This window comes from Delphinus delphis, chromosome 14 (genome assembly GCF_949987515.2).
Source record: "Delphinus delphis chromosome 14, mDelDel1.2, whole genome shotgun sequence".
NCBI classification, from domain to species: Eukaryota; Metazoa; Chordata; class Mammalia; order Artiodactyla; family Delphinidae; genus Delphinus; species Delphinus delphis.
The window spans coordinates 74,792,494-74,818,274 of NC_082696.1; the positions used below are offsets into that span (position 1 = coordinate 74,792,494).

At 33.5% G+C, this 25,781-nt stretch overlaps 1 protein-coding gene across 3 annotated transcripts in view; it reads left to right on the forward strand.

Moving 5' to 3' along the window:
• Positions 1–25,781, forward strand: part of PHIP (pleckstrin homology domain interacting protein) — a 127,286-nt gene that overhangs the window by 40,171 nt on the left and 61,334 nt on the right. For all 3 annotated transcript variants that reach the window (XM_060030319.2, XM_060030321.2, XM_060030320.2), the window contains exons 8-15: positions 7,780–8,001; positions 8,283–8,383; positions 12,610–12,680; positions 14,097–14,197; positions 14,294–14,334; positions 15,114–15,212; positions 16,023–16,176; positions 16,609–16,743. In XM_060030319.2, the coding sequence (XP_059886302.1) occupies positions 7,780–8,001; positions 8,283–8,383; positions 12,610–12,680; positions 14,097–14,197; positions 14,294–14,334; positions 15,114–15,212; positions 16,023–16,176; positions 16,609–16,743 (924 nt within the window). The remainder of the gene's footprint in view (positions 1–7,779; positions 8,002–8,282; positions 8,384–12,609; positions 12,681–14,096; positions 14,198–14,293; positions 14,335–15,113; positions 15,213–16,022; positions 16,177–16,608; positions 16,744–25,781) is intronic.

A 25,781-nucleotide genomic window follows, 5' to 3' on the forward strand; every position in this document is an offset into this window, starting at 1 on the left:
ATATGTTCCCCCAAGATACCAAGTTCATTAATTAAAAGGGGAAAAAGTGCAACTTTCCAGGGGAGAAACATGGGAAACATTAACAAGACAAAGTTATTAACTTTACTAGTGGTGGGATGGGTTGACATTGTGTATCCTCTGAAGTGGTACACTGAGGAAAACACAGCATCTTGTCTGTGGGATTCCTACTAAGACAGTATGATCTTGGTCTGGTCATTAATGAACATTAGACAGACTGAGGTTCCGGGTCATCCTATAGATGTAAGGTCTGTATTCTTTATGAACTTCTGAAGACATGAAACACAGAGAAAGCCTCAGGGAAATACTCCAGATTGAAGAGACTTAAGTGACAATACAACTAAAATTTAACATGTTGCTGTATGGGGTCCTAGGCCAAAAAGGAAAAGGGAACATTATCGGGATAGTTGACAGAATTTGAATGGGGCCTGTGGATTGGATGGCAGTTTTATCAATATTGATTTCCCAACTTAGGTAGACGTGTGTCTTTGTTTTAGAGGAAGGCACACTGGGATATTTAGAAGTGACGGGGCGTCAGGTCTGCAGCCTACTATTAATTGGTGCAGAAAAAGACTAATGGGTGTGTGTGTGTGTGTGTGTGTGTGTGTGTGTGTGTGTGTGTGTGTGTGTGTGTGTGTATTATATGGAGAGAAAGGAAAGAAAGGTGGTGATGGAGCTGATGCAGTGGATTGTTAATAGTTGATGAATCTGAGTGATGGAAGACATTGGTACTGCTCTTGAAACTTTTGTAAGTTTGAAATGCAAAATTACTTTTTAAAAGTATGTGGGAGGTAGCGTAGGGATGATACTGTATATTCAGTAAGTTTGGTAGTAATGGAAAGGAGAGCTAGAGTACAGTAATTTATAGGAAGGTAAATTTTTGAAAAACTGGGTCAAGGGTAAGGAACTAGGAGCACAGATATAAGAGGAGGTACTTGATGTACAGTGGTCTTTATGGAGGGTAGGTAAATGAAGAAATAGATACAGAGCAGTCTATTTGGACTGCTTAGAAAGATAGATAATTAGGGTTACAATGAACCGATTCTGCTTTTCAAAGTGAAATATTTTACCTGATAAGAGTCTTGGTTAGGGAGTGGGACTGGGTTCTAGAGATGAGTGATCAAACCTGGTGATAAGGAAAGAGTGATGAATGGGGGAAAAGGATTGCTGATTAACCTTAGCCTTCCAAACAAACAGGAGTTATGAATTTGCAGCGTTGCAGATTTAGTGTCCTTGTCTTCTTTTCCATAATGGTACTTGGCATCTGGGAGCAGGATAAGAGCAAGTGATGATTACATTGATACAGGGTTAGTCATTGGTGGTTTAGGTGGACAAGGGAGTGAGAAAATTTGGTGTGTTGAAATGATTGACACTGAAGTTTAGGGTAATTTGTAAGGGAAATGAAATAGGGGTCTGATAGATGGGTAAGAAAGAAAATCAATAGCCTCTTTTCAAAAAAAACTAAAAAAACTAACTAAATTTAAATTACAAGCACTTTTAGCTGCCTGAATAGGCTACTTTTTAGCTTGAAAAGAAAATGACATTATAGTATGCATAACCATATACACGGTGTTTTAACATTTAATTCTGTTTGTTCTAATGACATCAAGAGGTGAAATCTGACTCATAAGCTGTGCAGCAGTAGCAAGAAATGAGAATTATCTTTGTTGGTTCTGCCAAGGACTGCCAAGTTCTCCAAGACCCTATAAGATTAAAAATCACCTAATTTATCTTTATGTCAAAGTAGTAATCTTTGGTTGATCTCTTCAATTGATGCTTCTCTTTTAGCAGGGAAAGGTTTACAGATCTACTTTTTAATTTTAAGGTCGTCTGAGCAGAATCAACCTGCTGTACTGTTTCCAAATGTGTGCGGTTTTCTGCTCACAGAAGTCCACAATTCTTTGTCACTTACTGTTCCATCCTGTAAAGTAGTTTTCTTCATCATTGAATGGTTCACATAGTTATTACCTCTAATCTTCTAGCTTTAGTTTAAATAAATAAATACATATATACATAAATAGTTCAATTAAGCTCTTTAAAACTTGTCTTCCAGAAACTTTAAATTTGACCTTAGGTTCTGCTTTAGTTTTTACATAGAATTTAAGTGATTGAAGAAGGCCCTGTGTCTGAAGTTGTTTCATAAAATTTTCATATCAATAGGTAGGACATTTTTTGTAGATTTTAAGGAGCATTTTAATACCCAAGCGCATGACAAAGTAGAAAGCCACATCACAGAGACCTGTCGAACTTCCTTTTCCTTTACCAGAATACCAAAAGCAAATGTGTACAATACATTTATTGCCTGGGCTTAACTATAGAGAATGTCAGCATTTGTTTTTATTTATCTGAAATTTGCCTCTCACACTTTTTATTTTGAAGAAACTTTGAGTTTCCAAAAGGGATTCACAAAATAGGAACCTCTTTTAGATAGACATAAAATGAGAATTACCTGCAGTGTAAGAGAGCTAGTTGTACGCTGGAAGGGTCATTAGTGCCAACAGTCTACTTAAAAGTATTAAAGAAATAATGATTTCAGAGTAAATGTCTGATTCCGTTTCCTTCCTCTTGTCCTAAGCTACAGAGTATGTTGACAGTTTTAAAGGCACTTGCCTTAATCATTTTGTGTGTGTGGCTTTAGGTGTGGCTGTGGAATAAGAAAATTTATAGGGTACTTTAAATTCGTAAGTTTAGGCAAATCTAAATTTTGTTTAAGTTCCACCCTTTATCAAGCCTTTTCACAAATAATATCTACATTGTTGTTTATTCAGGATAGAGATAAGGTGCTCTTTCAGCTTTCTTGGCTTTATCTTTGCATTGATGAGATGTCTTGACATTTAAGAGAAAGCAATGTAAATTTGGTATATCTCATTTGTTTGGGGATTTATGTAAGCCAAAGCTACTTGTTCTTTTTGTTATCTTTATACTAGGTTTGATGTAAACAAACAAATGATAACATTAATGAGTACTCTTTCATGGTAATTATGACAATTTTACATTATTGAAAAGTGACATTAATGATCCACTACTGTCTTATATTTGCTTGGCATTAACCACTAGCTTAATATTATAATTTGATTAAAAAATGAATGCCATAAAAGCATCTTCAATTTTCACCAGTTCGTGTATTTCTTAAAACTTATCGTGGTTAAAATATTATAGTGACTATGCCTTGTCTGCTTAAAATTCTTCAGTAGCTTCCTCACCAGGTTAAATTCAAACTCCCTAACAGGCATTTAAAACCCCTACCTTCTATTACCTTCCTCAGATAAAACCTTTCCAGCTTAATTTTTGTTTCTAGTTTCCCACTTACACTTCGTACTCCCAACTTTTCTCACCTTGCCAAATTCCCAGTCCTAGCAGCAACATCTAGATGTTACTGAAAATAAATGAATACTTCATTTTCCCCTAGGCATTAGAACTTTGCTTAAAAAACTTGTCAGTTGAGATATTTTTCTAAAATCATGCTATATAATTTTAGCAGGAAGTTCACTGTTGCTTCCAGGTTTTTTTCCCTTTTTCTTATTGCTCTTAAAATTCCACCACATTTCCAAACTTTGCTCACCTTTTTTTGGTTCCTTCTTTGTTTCCCCCTTCTCCACTTGAAGGAAATAATCTTCAGATATTTATCTTACTTGCTAAGGTTAGAATCATCTAATTTCTTTGCTGCTTGCTTTAAAATTGCTATCTCCACCATACCTCTTCCCCCTTCGTGAAGCCTAGGAGTCTATGTGTCCCTCCTACCAAGGCTGACCCCTGTGCCTGTGTTGTCCATCTCTTTCTTTTCACCATTTAAATAACACTACTTTTGCTTTGATGTCCATACTGTCTTTGAAGTTTTGATTGAAAACTTATAATGTCCTACTCTTCGGTTTATTATTGACTTTACTAACATTTGAGGTAGGCTTCTGGGAAGAAAGATCATTTGTTCAAATTCTCTGCATTTTGGTCTTTTAAAAAGAGTAGTTTTATCAAAGTTTAGTTCATCCTTCCACATTCAACTTAAACACATTTATGGTGCTTTAAAAAATGTTTCCCAGTAAATTTGATTTTTCTTCTTGTCTGCAGTCCTTTTCAAACAATTATTTATGTGTACTTGTATTTCTGATAGTCATTTTAAAAGAACTTAGTTGAATTTTGTCAAATCATATTTAGTTTCACATTTCCATAAAAACAGATGAATGATCACAAGTAATGAATGATGAAATAGAAGTTGCCTGAGGATGCTTTAGGGTTTGGTTTGAAATTCTGCCAGGAGTTCTGTGAGCAGGGATAAGGGTTGGGGACAGTATACTACTTTATATCATAAAAGAGGATAGTGAAGAGAGTGAAAGTACGATGAAAAATTTCTCTCCTGCAATTTAATGGAAGAAAAGAAAGGTTAGTTGGGATACTACACACTAGGGGGAATTGTGTACAGTGGGTTTTTTTAAAACAAAAGTTTTGGTTTTGTGGGGGTTTTTTAGTACTTGTCTAAATAAAGCAGAATTATAAAGTAATATTAAATTAGTGAACTTAATAAACTCAATAAGAATATAGTGGGGCTTTTTGTTCAATTTTAATTAGTGAAAAGTCACTGGAAGCTGAGTTTAGATAACAGGTTGCCCCTGTCCTTTTCATTGAAAGCTGGCATTTTGGTCAAAAAGATGTGTGGGTTTTGTTTGTTTGTTTTTTCTGTTAACATGGAAAATATGTGATACACCTTCCATAGTAGAATATACAGCAGACTCTTAATTCAGATACATAAGAAATAATGAGATGACATGATTTTACTCTTTTCATATATTCTGCCTGTATTAGCATGCTTAAAATTTTATTTTTGTTGTGAATGTAGGTCAGAGGCAAATATTGCCTTAGTTTTTAGAAGGTAAGCAAATGAGGTGAATAAATTGACTTAATTTGTGGAATTTAGAGAAATTGAGGGTTGAATGAATGTTTTAAAGCCTTTTTTGGTTGTCCAACAAGTGCCTAGTGCACTTCTTTCTACAATGCCAGGTGGTATTGTAGACCAGCTTTCTGGAAATCACAGTCTACACACAGGCTCCTTCTTCATTTCCCACAGTTGGCAGGGAGGTAATCCTCATCCTTTTTGTTCCCCCAAATACCTATTGTAGCCATCTCTTCTGATCCTTCTCTTCTATAATAACAATATTACCATTCTCTCCTGCCTGTACTATTTTAACGACTTTCATCTGGCCTCCTACTTTCTTGCCTAATCCATACTGATGCCAGGATGATCTTTGGAAAACAAATCTGATCCTGATATTCACCGGCTTGATCTCCTTAAGTGATCCCCATTACATACCATACGCCTTCGTATCCCATAAAAGGGCCTGCACAGTTCTTCCCTGACTTCATCCTCTCGCCTTCACCTCACACTTTGTTAGCTTACAGACTACTTGCAGTTCCCTGAACTTCTCACATTTTCATGCCTTTGATCATACTTTTCTCTCTAGTTGCCATCTGGAGTATTTGTTCTTTTTAAAATAATAAGAATATTATTAAAGTAAGAATAAGAATACTACCAGCAACAAAAGCAGTAATAGTAGATAGTCCACATATATATAAAAATATGTATATATATAGCTTTTAGTCTATGCCAGGCGCTCCGCCTTCATTTACTCATTTCTTTTTTGCGACAACCCTATGAGAGGTAGGTGTAGATTAGAAGAATGAGGCAAAGAAGGTACATGTAATTCTTCCGAGGTCAAACGTGTAGAAAGTGGTTGCACCAGGTCCCATTCTCTCACTTAATGGAATTCTAGATACGGTTGGATTTACTTCTGCCTTTTTACTAATAGTTTCTATTTGTGCCATCTCTTTTTTGTTCTTCTGCTTCTCTTTTACTGACTTGTGTTAGAGAGACATTTTTGTTTTGTTTGTTTGTTTTTGCGGTACGTGGGCCTCTCACTGTTGTGGCCTCTCCTGTTGCGGAGCACAGGCTCCGGACGTGCAGGCTCAGCGGCCATGGCTCACGGGCCGAGCCGCTCCGTGGCATGTGGGATCTTCCCGGACCGGGGCACGAACCCGTGTCCCCTGCATCGGCAGGCGGACTCTCAACCACTGTGCCACCAGGGAAGCCCAGAGAGACATTTTTGATGTAATTTTAAATTCTCTTATTGATCTTTTAACCATTTTTTTTCTTGACCTCTAGAGTCTGTGCTCTTAAGCTACTACATTGTATTGACTGTCCAAGCATCACTGCTTCTGGATTCCTTTCCAGATTCTACCTCTCCACGTTTGAGGAAAAACAGACTGCTCTCCTTTTAGATCTCTACTGATTAACAGTATAGGACTTAGGACATGTTATTGCATTTATATTCTTCTGCCTTGCTTCATAAGGACAGGAATACTACGTCTTTATTCATCACCCTTGAATCTCCAGTGTTTGGCACATATTTAATCGCAAGGCAAATGGATAAATGAATGCATGAATCACTGAATTTTAAAAAGGAACCTTGGAGATCATCCAATTTAACTTCCTTATTTTATAGATGAAGAGCTTGAGATTAAGTGAACGTGATGGGAATACCAGATTTTAATGTGAATAATTCACCAAAGTTAAGTTTTATTACTAGTCTTCCGTGGTTGGTAACCCATTTAATTTGCTTCAAAGGTCAGTCAGAAGAACTGGTTTTATAGTTAATTGAGAGTGCTCTAAGTAGTGTTGGCAGAATGTGGTTTAAGGTACAGCATTTAACATATGCTGTTAATACTGTGTTTGTGATCATTTATATGTTATGTCTGTCATCAGTATGAAGCGGATACTTCTCTGTGTCACTTGCTTTTGTAGATCCTCTAAGTACTTTCTAATATCAGATAAAATTGTGTGTATTTTTTAATAAATTAGATTGGAAGATTGTAAAGAATTCTAAACTACAATCTTTGCAATCTTTTGATAAATTTTGAATCTGGGGAATGGGTATATGAGGTTAACGGTAATATTCTCTACTTTTTGTATGTTTAAAACTTTTTAATAATAAAAACTAGGGGGAAATAGAGGTTGGTAAAAGAGTAAACTTTGAGCTATAGGATGAATAAGGAAAATTAGAGAACAAAAAAAATGTCTAAAAGGTCTTACTGCTGCTTTGGCTAAGTGAAATTGAAATGTTTATTTGTAAATATAGGAATTCATAGGAAACTCTGTATTCTTTACATTTTCTTCCTGAGCTTATGCTGCTGCAACAAACAAGTAATATATATATATATTTTTTATTGACTTCATACAGATAAAATTAATTTTTTTCTTATAACTGACGGGTGATTTTATATGTAATGTATTTAGCTGAAGATCAGTGATGGGAAACTCATGTATCATAGATTTTGGCTTCTTAGGAGAAAAAGCCTCAAATATGCTTCCTTTCATTTTTATATTAACATAGATAGGATTAGTCACTGTTGTGTATTACATTTGTTTTGCAGTTATAATTTTGTTATTTTAGATGTTCAGATTCTTTTACAAGGTTCTATATAGAGGGTACCATATAGGTAGTGGGAAGGGGACCATAGGTAAATGTTAGCTATTGCTAACATCCTACTTTTCCTGTTAGGTGATGGGCACACGAGTATTCTTTATAAGTGAATAATTTAATAAAGTAATCTTATGTAGAGGAAAATTCATAACACAAGTATTTAACACTTTTTAGTACTTAAAATTATAATTGTTGGGAAGTGGATGTAACAGATATGATTTTTTTTAATCTGTGTTAAGAATTCCAATTAAAATTTAGAGTTAATTCTATTAATATCCATTTTTATTTTAAGGGTTCTGATGACTGTCTTGTGAAAATCTGGGCAACAGATGATGGGAGATTATTAGCTACTTTAAGAGGCCATGCTGCTGAAATATCAGACATGGCTGTAAACTATGAGAATACAATGATAGCAGCTGGAAGTTGTGATAAAATGATCCGAGTCTGGTGTCTGCGAACATGCGCGCCTTTGGCTGTTCTTCAGGGCCACAGTGCATCTATAACGTCACTACAGGTAATCATTTTAATCTCTGCAAAATCCTTGTTATAATTTAAAGTAAATTTTAAGAAGTCACTTTTATAATCCATTGTATAAAGCCAACTAAAATGAAAAAAGGAGTATTTCTCTTTTCTTTATAAATACATGGACTTTAAATAACATGGTAGCCATGACCTTCGTCAATTCTGAGTGTTCTCTCACTGTTAGTGTTAGTTGCTGTTTGTATGGTCAAGATGGGTTTATTATTTGGACTGTGTTACTCTTCTTGTAAAAATTTTTTTTTCTTTGTTTTTCAGTTCTCACCATTGTGCAGTGGCTCAAAGAGATATCTGTCTTCTACTGGGGCAGATGGCACTATTTGTTTTTGGCTGTGGGATGCTGGAACCCTTAAAATAAAGTCAGTTGCTCTTCTATTTCATATAATAAATGTGTATAATTTAATGGTTGAAATCACAAAAGTATGAAGTAGTCAACAATAGGAATAATTTTACTTTTTTTCTCCTTGAGTAAGTAACAAATTCATTTTGTCTCTTCACTGACCTCTTTCATTTTTATGCTTTCCTTTTTGTTTTCATGCTTTAAAGAAAGATTTTTGTTAACATGTTTATTTCTTTTTTCTCTTATCTTTTTTCCTAGCCCTAGCTCTTTCAGAATATACCTGTCTTATTACCACTTCTGTTTTGTATGCTGCAGTTACATATCAGTAACTCCTTTTGGTACTGAGAACATAATCTTCAGAGTCCTAGTTCTATAGAAGAATTGTAATTATTTCTGTTATCGCATCTATAGACTGGATTTTATTGTAGATCTAGGGGAATTTAGGAAAATGCAATCATTAAATTTTCACTAAACTACATCAAGGTAGATAGATGCACCCTTCCCTCTGCCCCATAATAGCATTTTGCATTTGTGCTTTCACCTGTAATAATATCTTGGTTTATCAAAATAAGTTGTCTGCACAATATTATGTTTAGATTAAGGACACTGAGGCAAAGAAAAGTTAAACAACTTTCCCACAGTTAAAAGTTTTTAAAAATGGCAAGGCCAGGACTGTAACAGTTCCCTGCCCTCTGGTTCTGTGCTGTGTCATGCCACCTCTTAAGTGGAAATAGTGGGAGAAATGCTGTATTTACCCCATGGAAATCTGTGAATGGGGAGGTAGTACATACAGTGCTTCCATAGTGTTGAAATGACCATCTCTGAGCTCTCAAGGTAAAAAGTCATTTAGATTAGATATATCTCAATAATTGTTTCTGACATCTGTTTATAAACTATCAACCCAAATTGAGTTATTTAATAAAATAATTTGTGTATGTCTTTGTTATTTCGAAACAGTAATGTTTAGATAAACCTCATATGTGTGAACATTCCTGAATAGTGCCTCTTATGGCAGGGCATTTAGGGGGCTGTGGCAGCATGGGTAGCATAATACAGCAAACTGTACTTCTTTTGCAGAAAGGATTGTGATCAAAGACTTGGCTCGTGGGAGAAAGCAGGCTGATTTCACTTTAGTTGCATTCTTAATATTTAGAATAGTAAAGGCTTTCTGTAGGCATTTAGGTAAAAGTTGAAATGTTTCACTCGAGTATGGACAATAGCAGTAGTTAATTGTTTTCTCCTTTGAGTATTCTTTACCTCCTTATGATCTGATTTTGATACCTTCGTCTTGTCCTGTCTTGTTTTTGAAGAAAAAGTGATCAGCAATTTTCGAATCAACATAGGAAGAAAAAATGTGTTTACAAAATTAAGCTCTCACTTTGTGCTTCTGGAGGATTACATTGCTAAGTACAGTAATATTTATTTGGAAGTGAGAAGTGATGTATTCCATATAAATGATTTTTTTCAGAACCTTTATGTAGATTCACCCATAAACCCACTACCCTAACAATTTTTTTCACATAATTTTAATAGCTGCATTATATTCCATTGAGCTGTTCCATACTTTGCTTAGTGATTTTCCTATTTTTGGACATAAAAGTTTTTTCTAGTTACTTATAAGTAATATTCTTTTCTATTTGTTATTATAATTGTCCCATGAAAACTTTCAGCTTGAGTTCAGGCATAAAAGTAAGAGTAATTTTCCTCACATGCAGACTTTGAGATGCCTGTTTTCCTTTCTTTATGTGTACATGGTTGATAACTGCCAAAAAATGTGGCCTTAATTACTAATCAGAGGCAAAAATCGTATTGAACGGTAATGCTTTTGAATAATCTTTGGGGTAAGTGACTTCAGCAACCCAGTCTGCATTAATTGAAAGAATCAGTTCTATCAGTAAATGAAATCTGTTTTGGAAACCCAAATCTCTTAATAAATTCACTTTTATATAGGGTTTATGTGTATGGTAACAACTCCCACTAGTAAAGACGCTGCTTCTTAGATGAGTAATTTGAGTGGCTGGTTGACTCGAAAACTGGCTCAAGAGATCTCTGAGTAGGAGGAAGGTGTCCAAGCCTAGACAGATGTGAGAAAAGAATTGGAATCCTAAAATGTGCAAATGATAATAATGATTACAAATTTTTATTAAGCACTTAGTCTGTCAAGCCTAGTATTAGGCACTCTATAACTGTTATCTCATTAATTCTTATGACACCCCTATGAGGAAGGTATAATTATTATCTTCAGGACAGATAGGAGAGAAAACTGAGGCAAATACTGGAAGTGCACTGTCAGGACCTCCTCTTAACCACTAGGCCAAACCAAATAGCAGTTATTTCTTGATGGACCATCTTGAACTGGTTGAACCTACTAAAATACTAATAATGCTAATAATAATTTACTGAGTGTGCTGGGCACAGAACTAAGCACTTTATGTGCATTAAACTCATCTAATTCTCTCTGGGACTCTGAGATATGTTCTCATATTTACCCCCCATTTTACAGATTAGAAGACTGAGGTACAGAAACGTTAACTTGCCTAAGGTCACACAAATAAGTGGCAAAACTGGGAACTGAACTCAGAGAATCTTGAGTTCTAGGCCTTGTCTCAAAATATTTCCTCAAATGTACATTTAAAAATTATGTGTACCTGCTTATCTGTTTTTTTCTCTTTAAAAATATTAACATTCGTTTGAAATGACAATCTGTATGATTATTTGCATGTTCTGGTTATGAGTGCTAACTAACTGGTTGTTTGGCACATGTATGAGCAGTTGTGCCAAAACTTAATAAAAATGCAGCTCCACAGTCTACAAGGTACTAATGGAAGTAGTGCATTTAGTTGCCTTTATAGTTTCAGATAAATTTACTTAGAGTTAATTTTCATCTGAATAAATGTTTAGGTTTTAAGTGTTTTAGTAAGTTTCTCTTTCTCCATATCAGTTATGCTCAGCTGTATCAGAGCCTGTGAATATTAAGAAAATTTACAAATTTATTTTTTAAAATTTTAGAAAATAGTTTTTGTTGTGTTCTGTTGTTCAGAATATATAATTGATAGATCAGAAGTATTTTGTACTTTTTTTCCCTAAATGACCACAAGACGGAAACCGTTCTGTGTTCAGTAGTTGTGGATTGTGAAAGTTATGCAGTGCACTCTGGTTGAAGGCTCTAATTATTTTTTAGTTCTCTCTCCTAATATTCTGAGGAAAAACTTGGTCAAAATATATGTTAAGAAGGGCTTTAAATATGATCACTGTATTGGAACATTACGTATACATTGTACATATATTGGAGCTGGTATGGGTAAAATCTGTAATTTAATTTTCTTTAGTATAGTTGGCACTAAGCATTAATGTCAATAGCGTTAATATAAAACATATAATCTGTAATATAATTATACAATTAATGTAAGTATAGTTGAGTGTGACCTATTTTCTATAGATCACTTTTTTTTTTTTTTGTGGTACACGGGCTTCTCACTGTTGTGGCCTCTCCCGTTGCGGAGCACAGGCTCCAGACGCGCAGGCCCAGCGGCCATGGCTCACGAGCCCAGCCGCTCTGCGGTATGTGGGATCTTCCCGGACCGGGGCACGAACCCGTGTCCCCTACATCAGCAGGTGGACTCTCAACCATTGTGCCACCAGGGTAGCCCTATAGATCACTATTTTAAATGAGCATTATAGTTGATGTGAGAGTCAAATAGTCTTCAGATTTTCACTAGAATGTAAGATTCTTAATTTTTGGAGTCTTAAAGGGCATATTTTATAGAAAGTAAACAGAGGGAGATGTTTAATTAACACTAATATTGAAAAAGTTTATTGATTGATGGTGTATATATGCCAATGAGACAGCACCTATTTTGCTAGTTTGTTCATGTTTACAAATGACCTGTATTTCCTTATATATTTGTGCATTGCTATTCTGCTGTGTAAAACTGAGAACCTGTTAAATTGGATTAGATGATTAGAAGTGAGTGTAACCAATAACTACATGCCAGGTGTGACAGTGGCTTTGTTTCATGTGTGGATTGTTGTATAATCAGGAGCTTCTGCAAAACCTGTATCTAAAGTTTCCACAAGATCCTGCTGATCATGACATATAATGATTTTGAACTTGTTTTTAGGAAGGGAGCCCTCTGTTGCTTCTTATTTAATTTTGTCCTTTTGTAGTTATTTTTGGAGACAGCTGAGTTCTGGTGTTGCTGGTCCCTTTGAGATATTTTTAATTGGTTATTTTTTGTATTACAGTCCGAGACCTGCAAAATTTACAGAGCGCCCTCGGCCTGGAGTTCAAATGATCTGTTCTTCTTTTAGTGCTGGTAAGATTTTTTTTCTTCCTAATTCTCCACTTAAAGTTGTATAAGTTGTATTCTCCACTTAAAGGGTTCTAGTGGAACACATAAAATTTTGGAAAATACTTGCTGTTGTAATATAAATCATATTCTCATGCGCATACCAGGGGATGATCGTAAATTAGTTTATAAGTATTTGAACTTTGCTCAAGTTTAGCTTATATACTCATTTGGTTGAGTGTATAAATGATTAAGATTTTTCTTTAAGAAGACCATAATTCTTTGGTAGGAGGGATAAAATAGTTTCAAAATTGACTGTTAAAGAATAAATCTTTGAATAGTTATCTCTTTGAAAGAAAAGTATTTTTAAATCTGTTTTATATTTTTATGGATTTTGGAGTCACACATAGCGAAGTAAAATAGGTTGATAGATATTTGTACATCTTTATTAATTACTTTGCTCCAGATTATTCTTATTCGCTCTTTAAAAAGTAGCAGTATAGCAATGCTAAGATTCCAATTATGTTTTGAGTTTATGTAGCAGCATTTTGAATGGATATTAGAGTCTTTTTAAACAAATTATGATCCGGAGATTTTAAGCGAATTGATGAGAAAATGAAACACGAATTAATGTTCCTAATACCAGTTCCTTCCACGTTTATTTCCGGTTTTACCTTTTCTTTTCCTTTCATAATTGTGGAGAGCAGTAGTACCTGAGATAAGAGATTGCAAACTGAGGACATGAATCTATTTTTGCCATACTAATATCTAAACATCTTTAATTACTAGCTTCTAGATTTCCACTGCTACTGCCATGAAGACAGTTTTACTTCTAGTAGTAACATAATTATAGGCACTACATATGCTTCAGAATACTCTAGATGCAATTATATATAGCACTGTCTTCAGCACTATGGGAGGGTATTGATTCCAAGAGAGAGTAAATTGCATATACAAATAACTGTAATGCAGAGTAGAATGTATTTGCTACAGGACAAAGGCTGAGTGAGAGTTCAGAGGAGAGCAGGCGTATTTGATTGCAAGTCTGTAAAGCCTGTAGTGAAGGTGCTGGGCCCTAAAAATTTGATAGGATTTTAACAGATGGGAAATGAGGCAAGAGAGGGATTTCAGAATTAAAAGGCATGTTTTCTAGTAATGGTGACTGATAATTTTAACATGATTATGTAGTTACTTGGTGAAATCATTTGTTACAAGAAAGCTTCTATAAATATTGAAAAATTCTTCCCAGGCAAAGCTTATGTTAGCAAACTTTCTTAATTTCAGGTTAGATGTATTATATACATTAGGATAAGTATGAATAGTTTTAGAATGAAATATTAGTCATTCAACATATATTATGATAATGTTGCTTGCATTTATTATTTAATTCCCAGAGATTCTGACATTGTGTCTCACTCATAAATGTTTGGTGTTATTCCTCAGGTGGAATGTTTCTGGCCACAGGGAGCACAGATCATATTATTAGGGTTTATTTTTTTGGATCAGGTCAGCCCGAGAAAATATCAGAATTGGAGTTTCATACTGTAAGTATTGCTGAAAAGAGTTAGATGAGTACAATTTAAATGAGTCTAACGGTTTATATTCAGGATCCTCTTTTTTGTTCATCTGTTTATATATAGGACAAAGTTGACAGTATCCAGTTTTCCAACACTAGTAACAGGTAAAATAATTATTTTTGTTTGTCAAATTTAATTCCAGTTTTTAAATTATGAAATAAAGACAATTCTTATGGTCAGATTTTAGTTAGATTTGTATATTAATTAGCCACCTAAAATAAAGATCTTGACTAGTTATAATGAAAAGTCAATATAGCCTTCACATGCCTGTGAACACGGCTTTATGTTTTATCTGTAATAATGTTGGTTTATTTGGCCACTGTTTTTTTAATAATAGGGACTTTTATCCATCCTACGTATTTTCTATACATATCAGTGTAAAGAAACTTAGTAGAGATTGGAAATGTATCATAATGTAGTATTTGAGGCAGAACTGTTTATGGATGATAAGCTTAGATGACATTGTATAAGTTTTCTCATGTTCTTGTTTTAAATTTTAAAAAGATATTTCTACGCCTGATTAGGATGAGTCAGGTTCTTTAATGTTGAAAGGAAAATCTGTGTTTTTCCATTGGAAAATATCAATTCTCTTTCTAAGGTAATAAATAGTGGCCTTGAATCACTTTTGAATGTTACTTGTGAGACCTAGCTGTGCACATTAGAATGTGTATATGTATTTAAAATATTTAAAGCCCATGAAGTTTCAGAAATTCTTAGATTTGCAGAGAATATCAGATAGAGTAATTTCTATTATATTAGAATGCTGTGTAAGTAAAGATGAATGCTGTCTTTTTTAGCATTTTCAAAAACATAACTCTATTGGAAAGTGCACTTTGGTAGAGCACATATGATTTTTTTATTTGGGGGGTGGGCTCCTTTGCAGGTTTGTAAGTGGCAGTCGTGATGGGACAGCACGTATTTGGCAATTTAAACGAAGAGAATGGAAGAGTATTTTGCTGGATATGGCTACTCGTCCAGCAGGGTAAGAGATGAAATTTGAAATATTACGTAGATATAGCTAGAACGTTTAAAGTTGTAAAGCTATATTACAGGTTGGTGTGACTCTCAGCCTGTAAGTGTATGTATCATAAACCATGTTAAAATGATTACTTTTCTGTAACAACTAGAGGTGCTTTTGGAGATGAAGATGTTGATTTTTATAAAATGAATTTTTGCCCTGTTTGAGAAGACCTGCTGCATTAATGATTCCTTTCAGTTCAGTTTTGTTAAGAGGAGGATGATAGTACTGTAAGAATAGCTGCAAGTTTTACTAGTTTTTTTCAGAAAGCAGAACATATAATGTTCCGTCTGATACAGGGATGATGTGCTATATCCACTGGTTGTCTCCAGCCAAGAGAAATTATACTACATGTTGTAACTGTTATTTTGGTTTTAATATTTTATAATTTTTCTGTTTGTATTTGTGTGTAGTAGTCCCGGAAGGGAGAGCAAAGTAGTTAGCAGGGCATGACAGCAACAGTAAAAGATGGTGAGTGAGCAGCATGGCTCAGAGTTCCTGGATCCAGAAAGAGTTAAAGCCAGTAATATTTACTCAAGGTCATCTATTACTAAGGACTTAGGAGTGCTGGAATCCTGATTTTGCTGACTCCGTGCAGTGATTTTTGCCATCGTTCTTTGTTGGTTCAAACTATTCTTAATTACCATGTTAAACAGTAGTTAGTTATCCATGTTAATAAATGTAACCTATAAGAAAATACATTTAGGTTTTTGTCATATTGGTATTTTAATAAATAATATCAGTGTAAACAAATACTGCCTCCATCACTTTCAGCCAAAACCTTCAAGGGATAGAAGATAAAATCACAAAAATGAAAGTAACTATGGTAGCATGGGATCGGCATGACAATACAGTTATAACTGCAGTTAATAACATGACTCTGAAAGTTTGGAATTCTTACACCGGTCAACTAATTCATGTCCTGATGGTGAGGAAAAAAGACTAATTTTTATTTGGTATAAACTGAAGCTGATTGTAGAATAGAATATTTTCATTAAGAAATAAAGTCTTTTGTATTATCTGAGATCTCTTGTTGGCTGGGTAACAGGTCTTTGTGGGAGAATGGAAATAATCTTAAAATGCACTTAAACAGGTTTGCCTTAGAAATATACATCTTGCTATTTTTTTAGTATGTAGGGCTGGATCAGTAAATAATATTCTCAGGTTTCACCAAATGATAGCAAATCCCTGGACAGTGATACTAGCTCAGCTTTGTTATTATACATCGCTAAATTTGAAGATTTTTACCACTTTAATAATTCTTAAAACTCATATTTTAGAAATGTTGTCCTGTTGGTGTTTGAGTTTTCTTTTTATCTTTTAATATTTGTAATGCTTTGCCACTTAAAAAATATTTCAGGGTCATGAAGATGAGGTATTTGTTCTTGAGCCACACCCGTTCGATCCAAGAGTTCTCTTTTCTGCTGGTCATGATGGAAACGTGATAGTGTGGGATCTGGCAAGAGGCGTCAAAATTCGATCTTATTTCAATATGGTAATTATCAGTCTCTTCATTTTATGGCTGTTAAAGACCTGGGGAGTTCTTGACACAGGTCCCCTGCATATCACAAAGGAAATCCATTGAAGAAACGGTTCAGACATTGTTTCCACTTTAAGTTTTAAAAAAGAGTTATTATTTATTCCATACTTCTATTGAGATACTAAATTTAAAAGAAAATTGATATGTGTATTTCAAATCCTGTATATTGTGATAACTAGTTTAGTTTTTAAAATACTTCTGATAGTGAAACTTTTATGAGAAACTCACAAGTATGAAAAGACAATATAGAGAAGAAAAATGTTTGGAAAACCATGTGAAGAAATTATAAATAAATATTTATATTGTGTTATTGTATTTCGTCAGCAGTCCTCCAGTGCAACAGAATTTGCTTCAAATATATCCATTTTAAAATTAAAGCCAAAACAACAGATATTCTTGACTTTTATCAAGTTATGGTACATTAGGTATTTATTTGGGTTAAGCCCTTTTGCCTCCACATTTTGTTTCTTGTATAGATATTTAGCATATTTTGCTGAGTATTTGAATTGCAATGGTTTAATATCACACACAACTCATGCAGTTTCCACTCCTCTAACTAGTGTATGAAGGCAAAAGCGCTCCGCTCCTCAAATGCTGCTGTTGTGTATCTAGGCATACTTTTTTTGTCTACTTCCTGTATATCAGGGCTGCCTTTCAACAAAGAAAACAAAAAGGAAGGCATGTGTTTCTACTATTTCAGCATTTTTAAATTAAAAATCAATTATAAAAACCTCTAGCAATAAATCATAAAGCAATACAATTAATAGTGTGTGGCCAGAATTATTTTGCAAAAAAAACTATTAGACAAAAAAGTCATTTGTAAAATGTAATGGCTTGTGAAAAATTTCATAAAAGTGACACTACTTGATTGATAATCATAATAAAGTGACTTTTATGTAGTAAGCAAGCAGAATATAAAAGGAATTTTTATTAGTGAAGAAATTAACTTTAGCTGTTGTGGATATGCCTTAGTGTACATAAGGTAAGATACAATTGGTCAAATTCTTATTTTTCTAAAAAGACAGTGTTAATTATTTGGGGTACAAGTGTTAGTGATAGATGGATTTCCTTAGTGATTATTTGTATAGAGAAGAATTTTTTAAAAACGAATCTTTAAATATGCTCGTAAAGAATTTTTTCTTTTCTCCTCCTCTGTCCTTGTGTTTCTGATTTGCTTCTTTTTGGAACATCTCTGCTGAATAAGAAAATAAGTCATATCTCAGTTTGCCTTTATAGCTTCAAAAGAACACAAATTGTGGGCTATACATGTTAGTTTCATATTTTCAAAAGTCATTGATGTATTAGTAGAGTGTTTGGAGGGAAAGTGTTCTCTCATACTTGAATATTGCTTTCACCTTTAAGTTATAAAGGTGAATTTTTCCTCATCAGGTAAGTTGATCACACTAATATTCCACATATCAGTAGATATAAAAATTGCAGCACCTTGAGATTGAAGTGACTTGCTCTTAGACCAATAAAAATTAGTGATATAACCAGGAGTAGAAGTCAGCCATATTATGTTGTATGCTCTTTGAAATTAGGTAAGGAATTAGTTACATTACTGCCTCAAAAAGTATTATTTGCTTAATAAGAGTTTTAGATAAAGCTATTTTCCTGTTCTTTCTATGAATAAGAGAGGGAAAAGCCTCTAAAGGGTGGAAGAAACCAATTTTTGTAATAGTAGAACTGGATGGGTGTCTATTGAATCTTCAAACTGAGAAAAACAAAACATAGACTAAAAAGGATTAAAAATATATCTTGCATTTAAAAAGCTGGAACATAAGCTACCCCTCATCACATTAAAATATAGATACTTTAATGTTTTGCATGCTTTTTAATAGCTTCCAAAATTCTTCTACTTCGAAAATACTTAATACCTCATTTGGGTCTCATGAAAACCTTGTAATATAATTAGGGTAGATTTTATTGTTACTGGTTTTATGAATGCAGAAACCGTACAGAGATGAAGTGATTTGCCCTGGTTTACGTAAATCACAAAGCTATCATACGGGCATTTGGGGTTTAAACCCATGATTTTTGTCCCCTGCTAATGTATTCTTAATGCTATCTCTAGCTGTGGTTGGTCATTACATAGCTAATTCCCCAGCTGTGTCCAGTTAGTGATATGTCCAGGGGGGAAATGTTTTCATAGTGATAGTAACTTTGAGTAGATCTTTTAAGATCTTATTATGTAGCTTGATGATTTTTCTGTCTCTGAATTTACAAGTTGCCTAAGTGCCCTACTTTTTGCTCTTCACTCCTTTGTTCACTTCATTTTTTTTTTTTAATCTATAGGCAGATAGAAGATAAGGCATTCAGCATTGCTATTAAGAAAATAAAAACCATTTGAGGGAGAAGTAGAAGCTTGTGTTCACTGTCTGCTATCATGAATGTTGAGTTTTGGCTATAGTTATAACTATTTGGTTGTGTGTAGCTAATCAGTAAGGTTTTGAGTTACTAAAATAACATAGAAGTTGATCAAGTACAAATTCAATCCATGATATTAGATTGTACTAGTAATCATAAGTTCAATTTAATAAATACCTTTTGATCACCATGTAGAGGGATTCCTTATAGTATCTTGGATGATTTAAAGATGAATAATTCTAGTGGAATATACCCCATTTCTAGACTAGAAATTGTAAAAGTTTACACAAAGTATTGAGATTAAGTAATATTTCATTTGAGTTTTTAGATTGAAGCTTAGAAGTATTGAATAAATTCACTATTACACCTATGGCCAGAAAATAAGGAATGTAAACTGTACCTTTAAAAGCAAAAATTCTATATACAAATTCTTAAAAATGCAGGTTTTTATCAAGTGTATTTTGAGAGTACTGCTTTAATATTAGTCTTTTTATGATAATTGAATTTTCTACTTGAAATTTATAATGCTTTGCGAAAAGTAATGAAACCATGTAACAAATAATTATTTTATGTTAATCAGCATTTTACTGCACTTTTCTTACCTATTACGGAAGTTAAAAATCTTTAAAACATTTTTAGAATAAAAAATATATCTTCAGTGGTTTCAAAGGTTGAATGTTTTAAAAGTCCATGTTTGACGTATGGTAATTGCATTTTAATAGATTTATTAATAAAGTTAATAAATTTTAAAATATTTTGAAACATTAACATTTTATTATAGTATGGCACGTGATATTCATCATTCAGATAAATTTTCTAATTCCTTTTTTCTTTTTCCTGTATTAAGTACAGTTTTTAAAATATTTTAGCACCACCTAAATCTGTAAACAGATTAAAAGATTTAAGATTGAGAGTTGAGATAAAAATATTTAATTTCTTGTATGCTTACATAATCCCCTAATTCATTTCATTTCAAAATCTTATAAATTCTCAACTTGCTGGTGGTGGTGTCTAGACAAACTGATGGGGTTATTTTCCTCATTTTTATTGCTAGCTTTCCTCTTAATAGAGGATCTGAATGATAAAAGCAGTTGGGGGTGGGTGCTGGGTTTGTTTTTGTTACTTGTAAGAAGTGTATGATGATATGGTATAACTCAGGGTATCAAATGGGATAGACAATACATGCTCCTTGCACTCCCCTGCCCCTCTGTTGTTTCATCTTTAACTAAAAATAAAATAATGTAAACTTCTAAAAGCATTTGTTGGAAAAGCATAATATGTAAGGTGGAAGGCTAGAGCCTTTCTTTCCTCTTTTTTAATGAACCAGAGAAAGAAGCTAAAGAGAATATTGTAGAGAACGTTGTGAACATAAGATAACTTTATTCTTTAAAAAACCTAAATTCTAGGCCTTAAGCTATACTTACTTACATTCGTCTACTAACTGTCAATTATTCATGTTTCAGCTGAATAGATCCTATACAGCTTGAGTATTCAGGGCAAAAGTTGAGTATTTTGGGATATTTTATTGAAGACTGATAGTGTATATTAAGAATATTTCAAACTATTGATGTATAGTTGAGCAAGCCCATGTTCTGTCTTTGGATGTGACAGGAGGCATCTTGTTTTGATAACAGTTGTTCTAAATTCTAGTTAAAAGGCTGTAAACTCCTATTAAATGCTAAGAGGCAGATAAATTATTTCGCAGAATAACTTGAAAATGTGTGCAGACTCTCTGAACTAAAGTTGAGGGTTTTTGTATTATATTCCCCATTCCCCCAAAAGAGGTAGGCAAGTTTAGAAGTTTAATACACCCATAAATGTTCCTAAAATACAAAGTTGTTTTTTATAGCCTTTTTTCCCTTTAAATTTATCATAGTACAGCTAAGTTTTAACTACAAGTTTAATGAAATGAGTATTAACTTAATTTGAAAAGATATGAAAAGTGACTTTGAAATTTCTTAGTACTAGGCCATTTTATTATTAGGTAGAAAATAAAGATGTTTGGAGGGGGATTTGTAGCTTTCCTCATGTCTCTGGCACTTTTGCTTTATCTTTTCTGCTCTCTTTTCTCTATTTCTATTGTTCTAGCTGTGTCTGTCTGTCTGTCTCTTTCTCTCCATATCGTTCTATTTCTGTAATGTTATTCAAAGCTCTAGTTTGTTGCCTTTTGTCTGGTTTTGATTTTAATTGAAGAGTACAGTGTCTCTGGCTAGAAAGCAATTTTACTGAATTTGATTTTTGCTTTGCTTTTGTTGTTTCATGGGTAAATTCCAAATAACAGTTTTCATTTATTTGATTAAATTTTCCTTATTTTTTATAATTGTTAACCTTTCTTTTACTTGAGATTTTAAAAAAATGTTCCAGTGTCCACTAATCCAGAACAATATATTTCTCCTTGCAACGTTCCAAACAAGCAGAGGCTGCCAATCCACCACTCAGAATTTTTGCACATGCATACTTCTGACATTAACATGTTCTCAGTGTGACCTCTAGTTTAGTTTTGGACAATTGTAGCTGCATGTGTCTAGGAAAGGGAGAAAGAAGCTTGAAATAGGTGTATCTCATATCGTGTTCTCTTGTGAATCAAGATTTCAAGACCTTTCTTTCTCTTCCTCTCTCTTCCTCCATCTCTCTTTCTCCTTTCTTTTTCTCCTTCCTTCCCTCTTTTGTTCCTTCCCTTTTATCTCATTACCTATCTATCATCATCTAACAGGATGTCATATACCTGTACTCTGTTCGTTAAAAGGATTTTTCTGATACTTCCATTCTTTGTTTCAGCCTCTCTGCATAAGAAATTACCTTCAATCTTCTGATTATAAACTTCAGTTATTGTCATTTTCTTTCAGGTTTCTGGGGTTCTTTAGATTCTGTCTCTTTCTCATTCTGTATCTTGATATCAAAAACATATCTTAATATTTGTTGCCATGAATGTGAGCTTGTCATACTATATTATATTTGGTGAATTACTTTTTTTTATGTAGCAATTTTGACATGTTCCATGAGTTGCTATCACAAGGATATTTTGAGATTTGATAGTTATAAGGGAAAGTATGTAAAATTACAGAATGTAAACATGCAGGTGAAAACATTTTGATTAGCAGACACTTGAGTGATTTTGTACATAAACACAGAATATGGGAAGAGTAGGACGTGGTCCTTCTTTTGTTTTTGTTTTTAATCCAGCTTGCAGTTAAGTTGGGGAGATAAAATATACCTGAAAAGATAAGTATGGCTAAATAGTTTGAAGTGGTAGTGTGGCATATGAGAAAAGATAATTGGTATATCTAAAAATGTAAGGATAACTTCAGGGTGGATGGTCAGAGGAGGAAGAATTGGAATTATGCCTTGAAAGATAAATAACAGTTGTGTCAGAAGATAATTTTATAAGTAAGAGGAATATTATATAAATAGCCAAATAAGAAATGTTAAGACATGTTCATAGAGTAATTTGGAAAGTTTTTCTGGAATAGACTTTGAAAAATCGGTGATAAAATGAAAAGCATAAATTGAAGTGGCTTGTTGGTGCCCTCAAATTACTTGTAAACATAAAGAATAGCTAACCTAGTGGGGGTTTTGGTGAATTACTTTATATTCTAGAAACTTAAGAGAAAAATATTTTGGTTGCCAGTGGTAGTGTTTCAGGTATGAAATTGGATAGGTGGGGGAGATCTGCTTTCATCAGTGAAGTCATGATGAAACATTGTAGCAACAGGTAGTAAATTTGTGAAAGAAAAACATACGTAGGACTTGGTGTTCTGTGATGATAGAAGGATTAGAGCTAGAGAGTGACAGAAAATTTAATAAATGTGTTAAGAGTATTGAGCCTAGGTGATCTTGACAACAGTGATACTCTTAATGGAAATATGAGAGATGTGAAAGAAAACGGATTTTTTTAATATGTTTATTGTGACGTAGTGTTGGACTTTTTGTGGAAATGGACAGCCAGCACTTGGAGATAGACTACTTGGAGAGGCTAGTTGTAGAGAGAAAGAAGTGTAGTCTTCTGTGTAGAAAGATGTCATGGAGATAGAGAGGACAGTGTAGAGGGCTTAAAACTAAACATTTAGAAATACAGTTGACCCTCTAACAACATTGGCTTGAGTTGTGCAGGTCCACTTACATGCGGATTTTTTCAATAGTAAATACTATAGTACTACCCAGTCCGCGGTTGGTTGAATCCACGGGATGCAGACCGTCGATACAGAGGAACTGCGTATATATGGAGGGCTGGCTATATAGTTATATGTGGATTTTTGACTGTGCAAAGGGTTGGCGCTCCTAACCTCCTTCATCATTTAAGGGTCAACCTTAGTCATGTTTAGCAGAATGGAGAGGAGATTACAATCTCCAGAAAGTGTGTTGGGAAGACACCATGCTATGTCAGAGAGGCCAAAGGAGGAGAATCAGTTTCAAGGAGGACTTGATTAATAGTATTACTTCCCTCAGAGAAATCAGAATATGGGTAAACAAAATGGTGTTAAATTTGAAGATGAGTTATTTATTTTAGTAGTACATTTTTCTTTTGATGAACATTAGAGTTGATTCTTCAGAATCACTTTAATATATCTACTGGTTTTATTAAGTCAGTTACAACAGTTTCCTTTTTTATATAAACTTATTTATCTTGGCACCATTTATTTTAAATAGCTATCTTTAATTCATATGTAATAATGTTACCATTAATTAAAGAATTTTCAATGTTAAAGTAAACATTTATTTAGGAATAATCTTTTAAAGTAACTTGATGACACCTGGACTGTTGGAGTGTGGATAGCTTCCCTTAAGATATATTCTTGGTTTACACTGTTACTGTAGTAGTAATTAGAAGGTGACCTAAGCATATTTTAATCATAGGTATGACAATGTCTATCTCCAGTATCTAGGGTACATTCTTAATTAAGTTTATTTTCCCCCAGGTTGATAGCTTTAAAGGTTCTTTATACATAAGACTTTCTAAGGGTAATTCTTAGCATAAATTTAGTTTCTCAGCTCTTTTATTCTTGGAATATGAATCTATCCCATAAAATTATTAGGATATTTTGAAAGGTTCCTAATTTGAAATTGTGGAGTATTTTCTAGGTGAGATACTTACTCCCTTCTAATCAATGGTATATTTTAAAAAATGAATGAGACCCCCAAATTGACTGTGGTCATAGACTTGGAATAATTCCATAAAAGGATGATTCTGCCTAAGAAAGCCAATTTTTTAAGCATCCTGATTTGTGTTGAGTTCCTTTAGGAGTACATACTTCTCATATTCATCTCTGTGTGTTCCTCACAATTGATGTAATTTAGACCCTATAATTTTAGTCTGTATTCTGGTGCTTTTAGCATACCTCATTTTCAGATTGTCCAGTTTTTCCAAAAAAGGCTTCCTGAATATTAGGTGTTAGGATTTTAGAAGTGGGTAGGACTCTAGTGATCATTTAAATGACCTTTATCATTTAGCAGAGATATTAAGTGATTTACCCATTACTAGAGGAGAGGTCTCTTCAGTCTTAGGCGTCAGTCTTCTGTCTCCTTTAATTATTCATCTTTCTATTTCACAAGAATTATATTAGAAGTTGTGGATTGTATTCTGCCTTGAAAAGGGTACTAGTATTCTTCATTAAGTATGACAATTCTGTCATCATCAAAGCTCTTTAATTCATAAGTTTTTGCATTGATTTAATTTTTTCCAAGTTCAGTGTAAACTTCTAAACTAACAAGATTGTGCTGCTCATTTCTTGGAAATATTTCTAGAATTCTTTAGTCAGTATGAGAATTTTCCTACAAAGGAGTCATTATTTTAACTTGTCTGGTCTTTTCATCCCTTACTTTAAAAAACAAAACAAAATAACCTTATCATAGTCACTGAATGTATTTTTCTGTTTTCTTTTAACTCCTATTTTTCTTGAAATTTTTACACTTATTAGTGAATATTACCTCATGGATTTTCTCAGCTTTCCTTACTGTGGTTTAGCAAGTATGAGTTTTATTATGTGGTCTTTGTTTTCATATGTCCCAAATAATGTTTAGCAAGCATACTTGATATTATTAGGGGAATAGTTCATCTAAAATTCACTGATTTTGAAAATTTGTTATTATTCATTTCTTTCTGTTTTTAAACTTACTAGAGCATGCTATAAGTACTAGCATAAGTTATGTACAATGTTAAATTTTATGTTGACTTTTTCTATTGAGCATTTAATTTTATGATAGGTTCATATACCTTTTTATCTAAATGTATTTTTAATTGAAGTGTAGTTGATTTATAATATATACGTTCATGTAACTTTAATATGAATAGAAAGGATGTTTTCTTCCTTTTAGTTTTTGAATGTAAACCTCATTGCTTTTTAGTTACACATGCATACTCAAATAGTGCCTTCATTATTAAATTTTTTCTTTAAGAATTCTTAGTCATAAATATTCTGACCCTGGTTTAAGAAGATGAAATCCCTTTCAGAGAGAAGTATTTAACTATTTTTAATGGTTGGCTTAGTTAATTATAGCATAAATCATAAAAATAGCTAGGGTATATTTAGCTGTATAGGAAAGTAAAATATTTTCCTACTTTGATCAACTGGAAAGGCTAGATGGCATTTTGTAGTTAGGGCTGTTTATTATCTGAGGAGCTTTTTCTG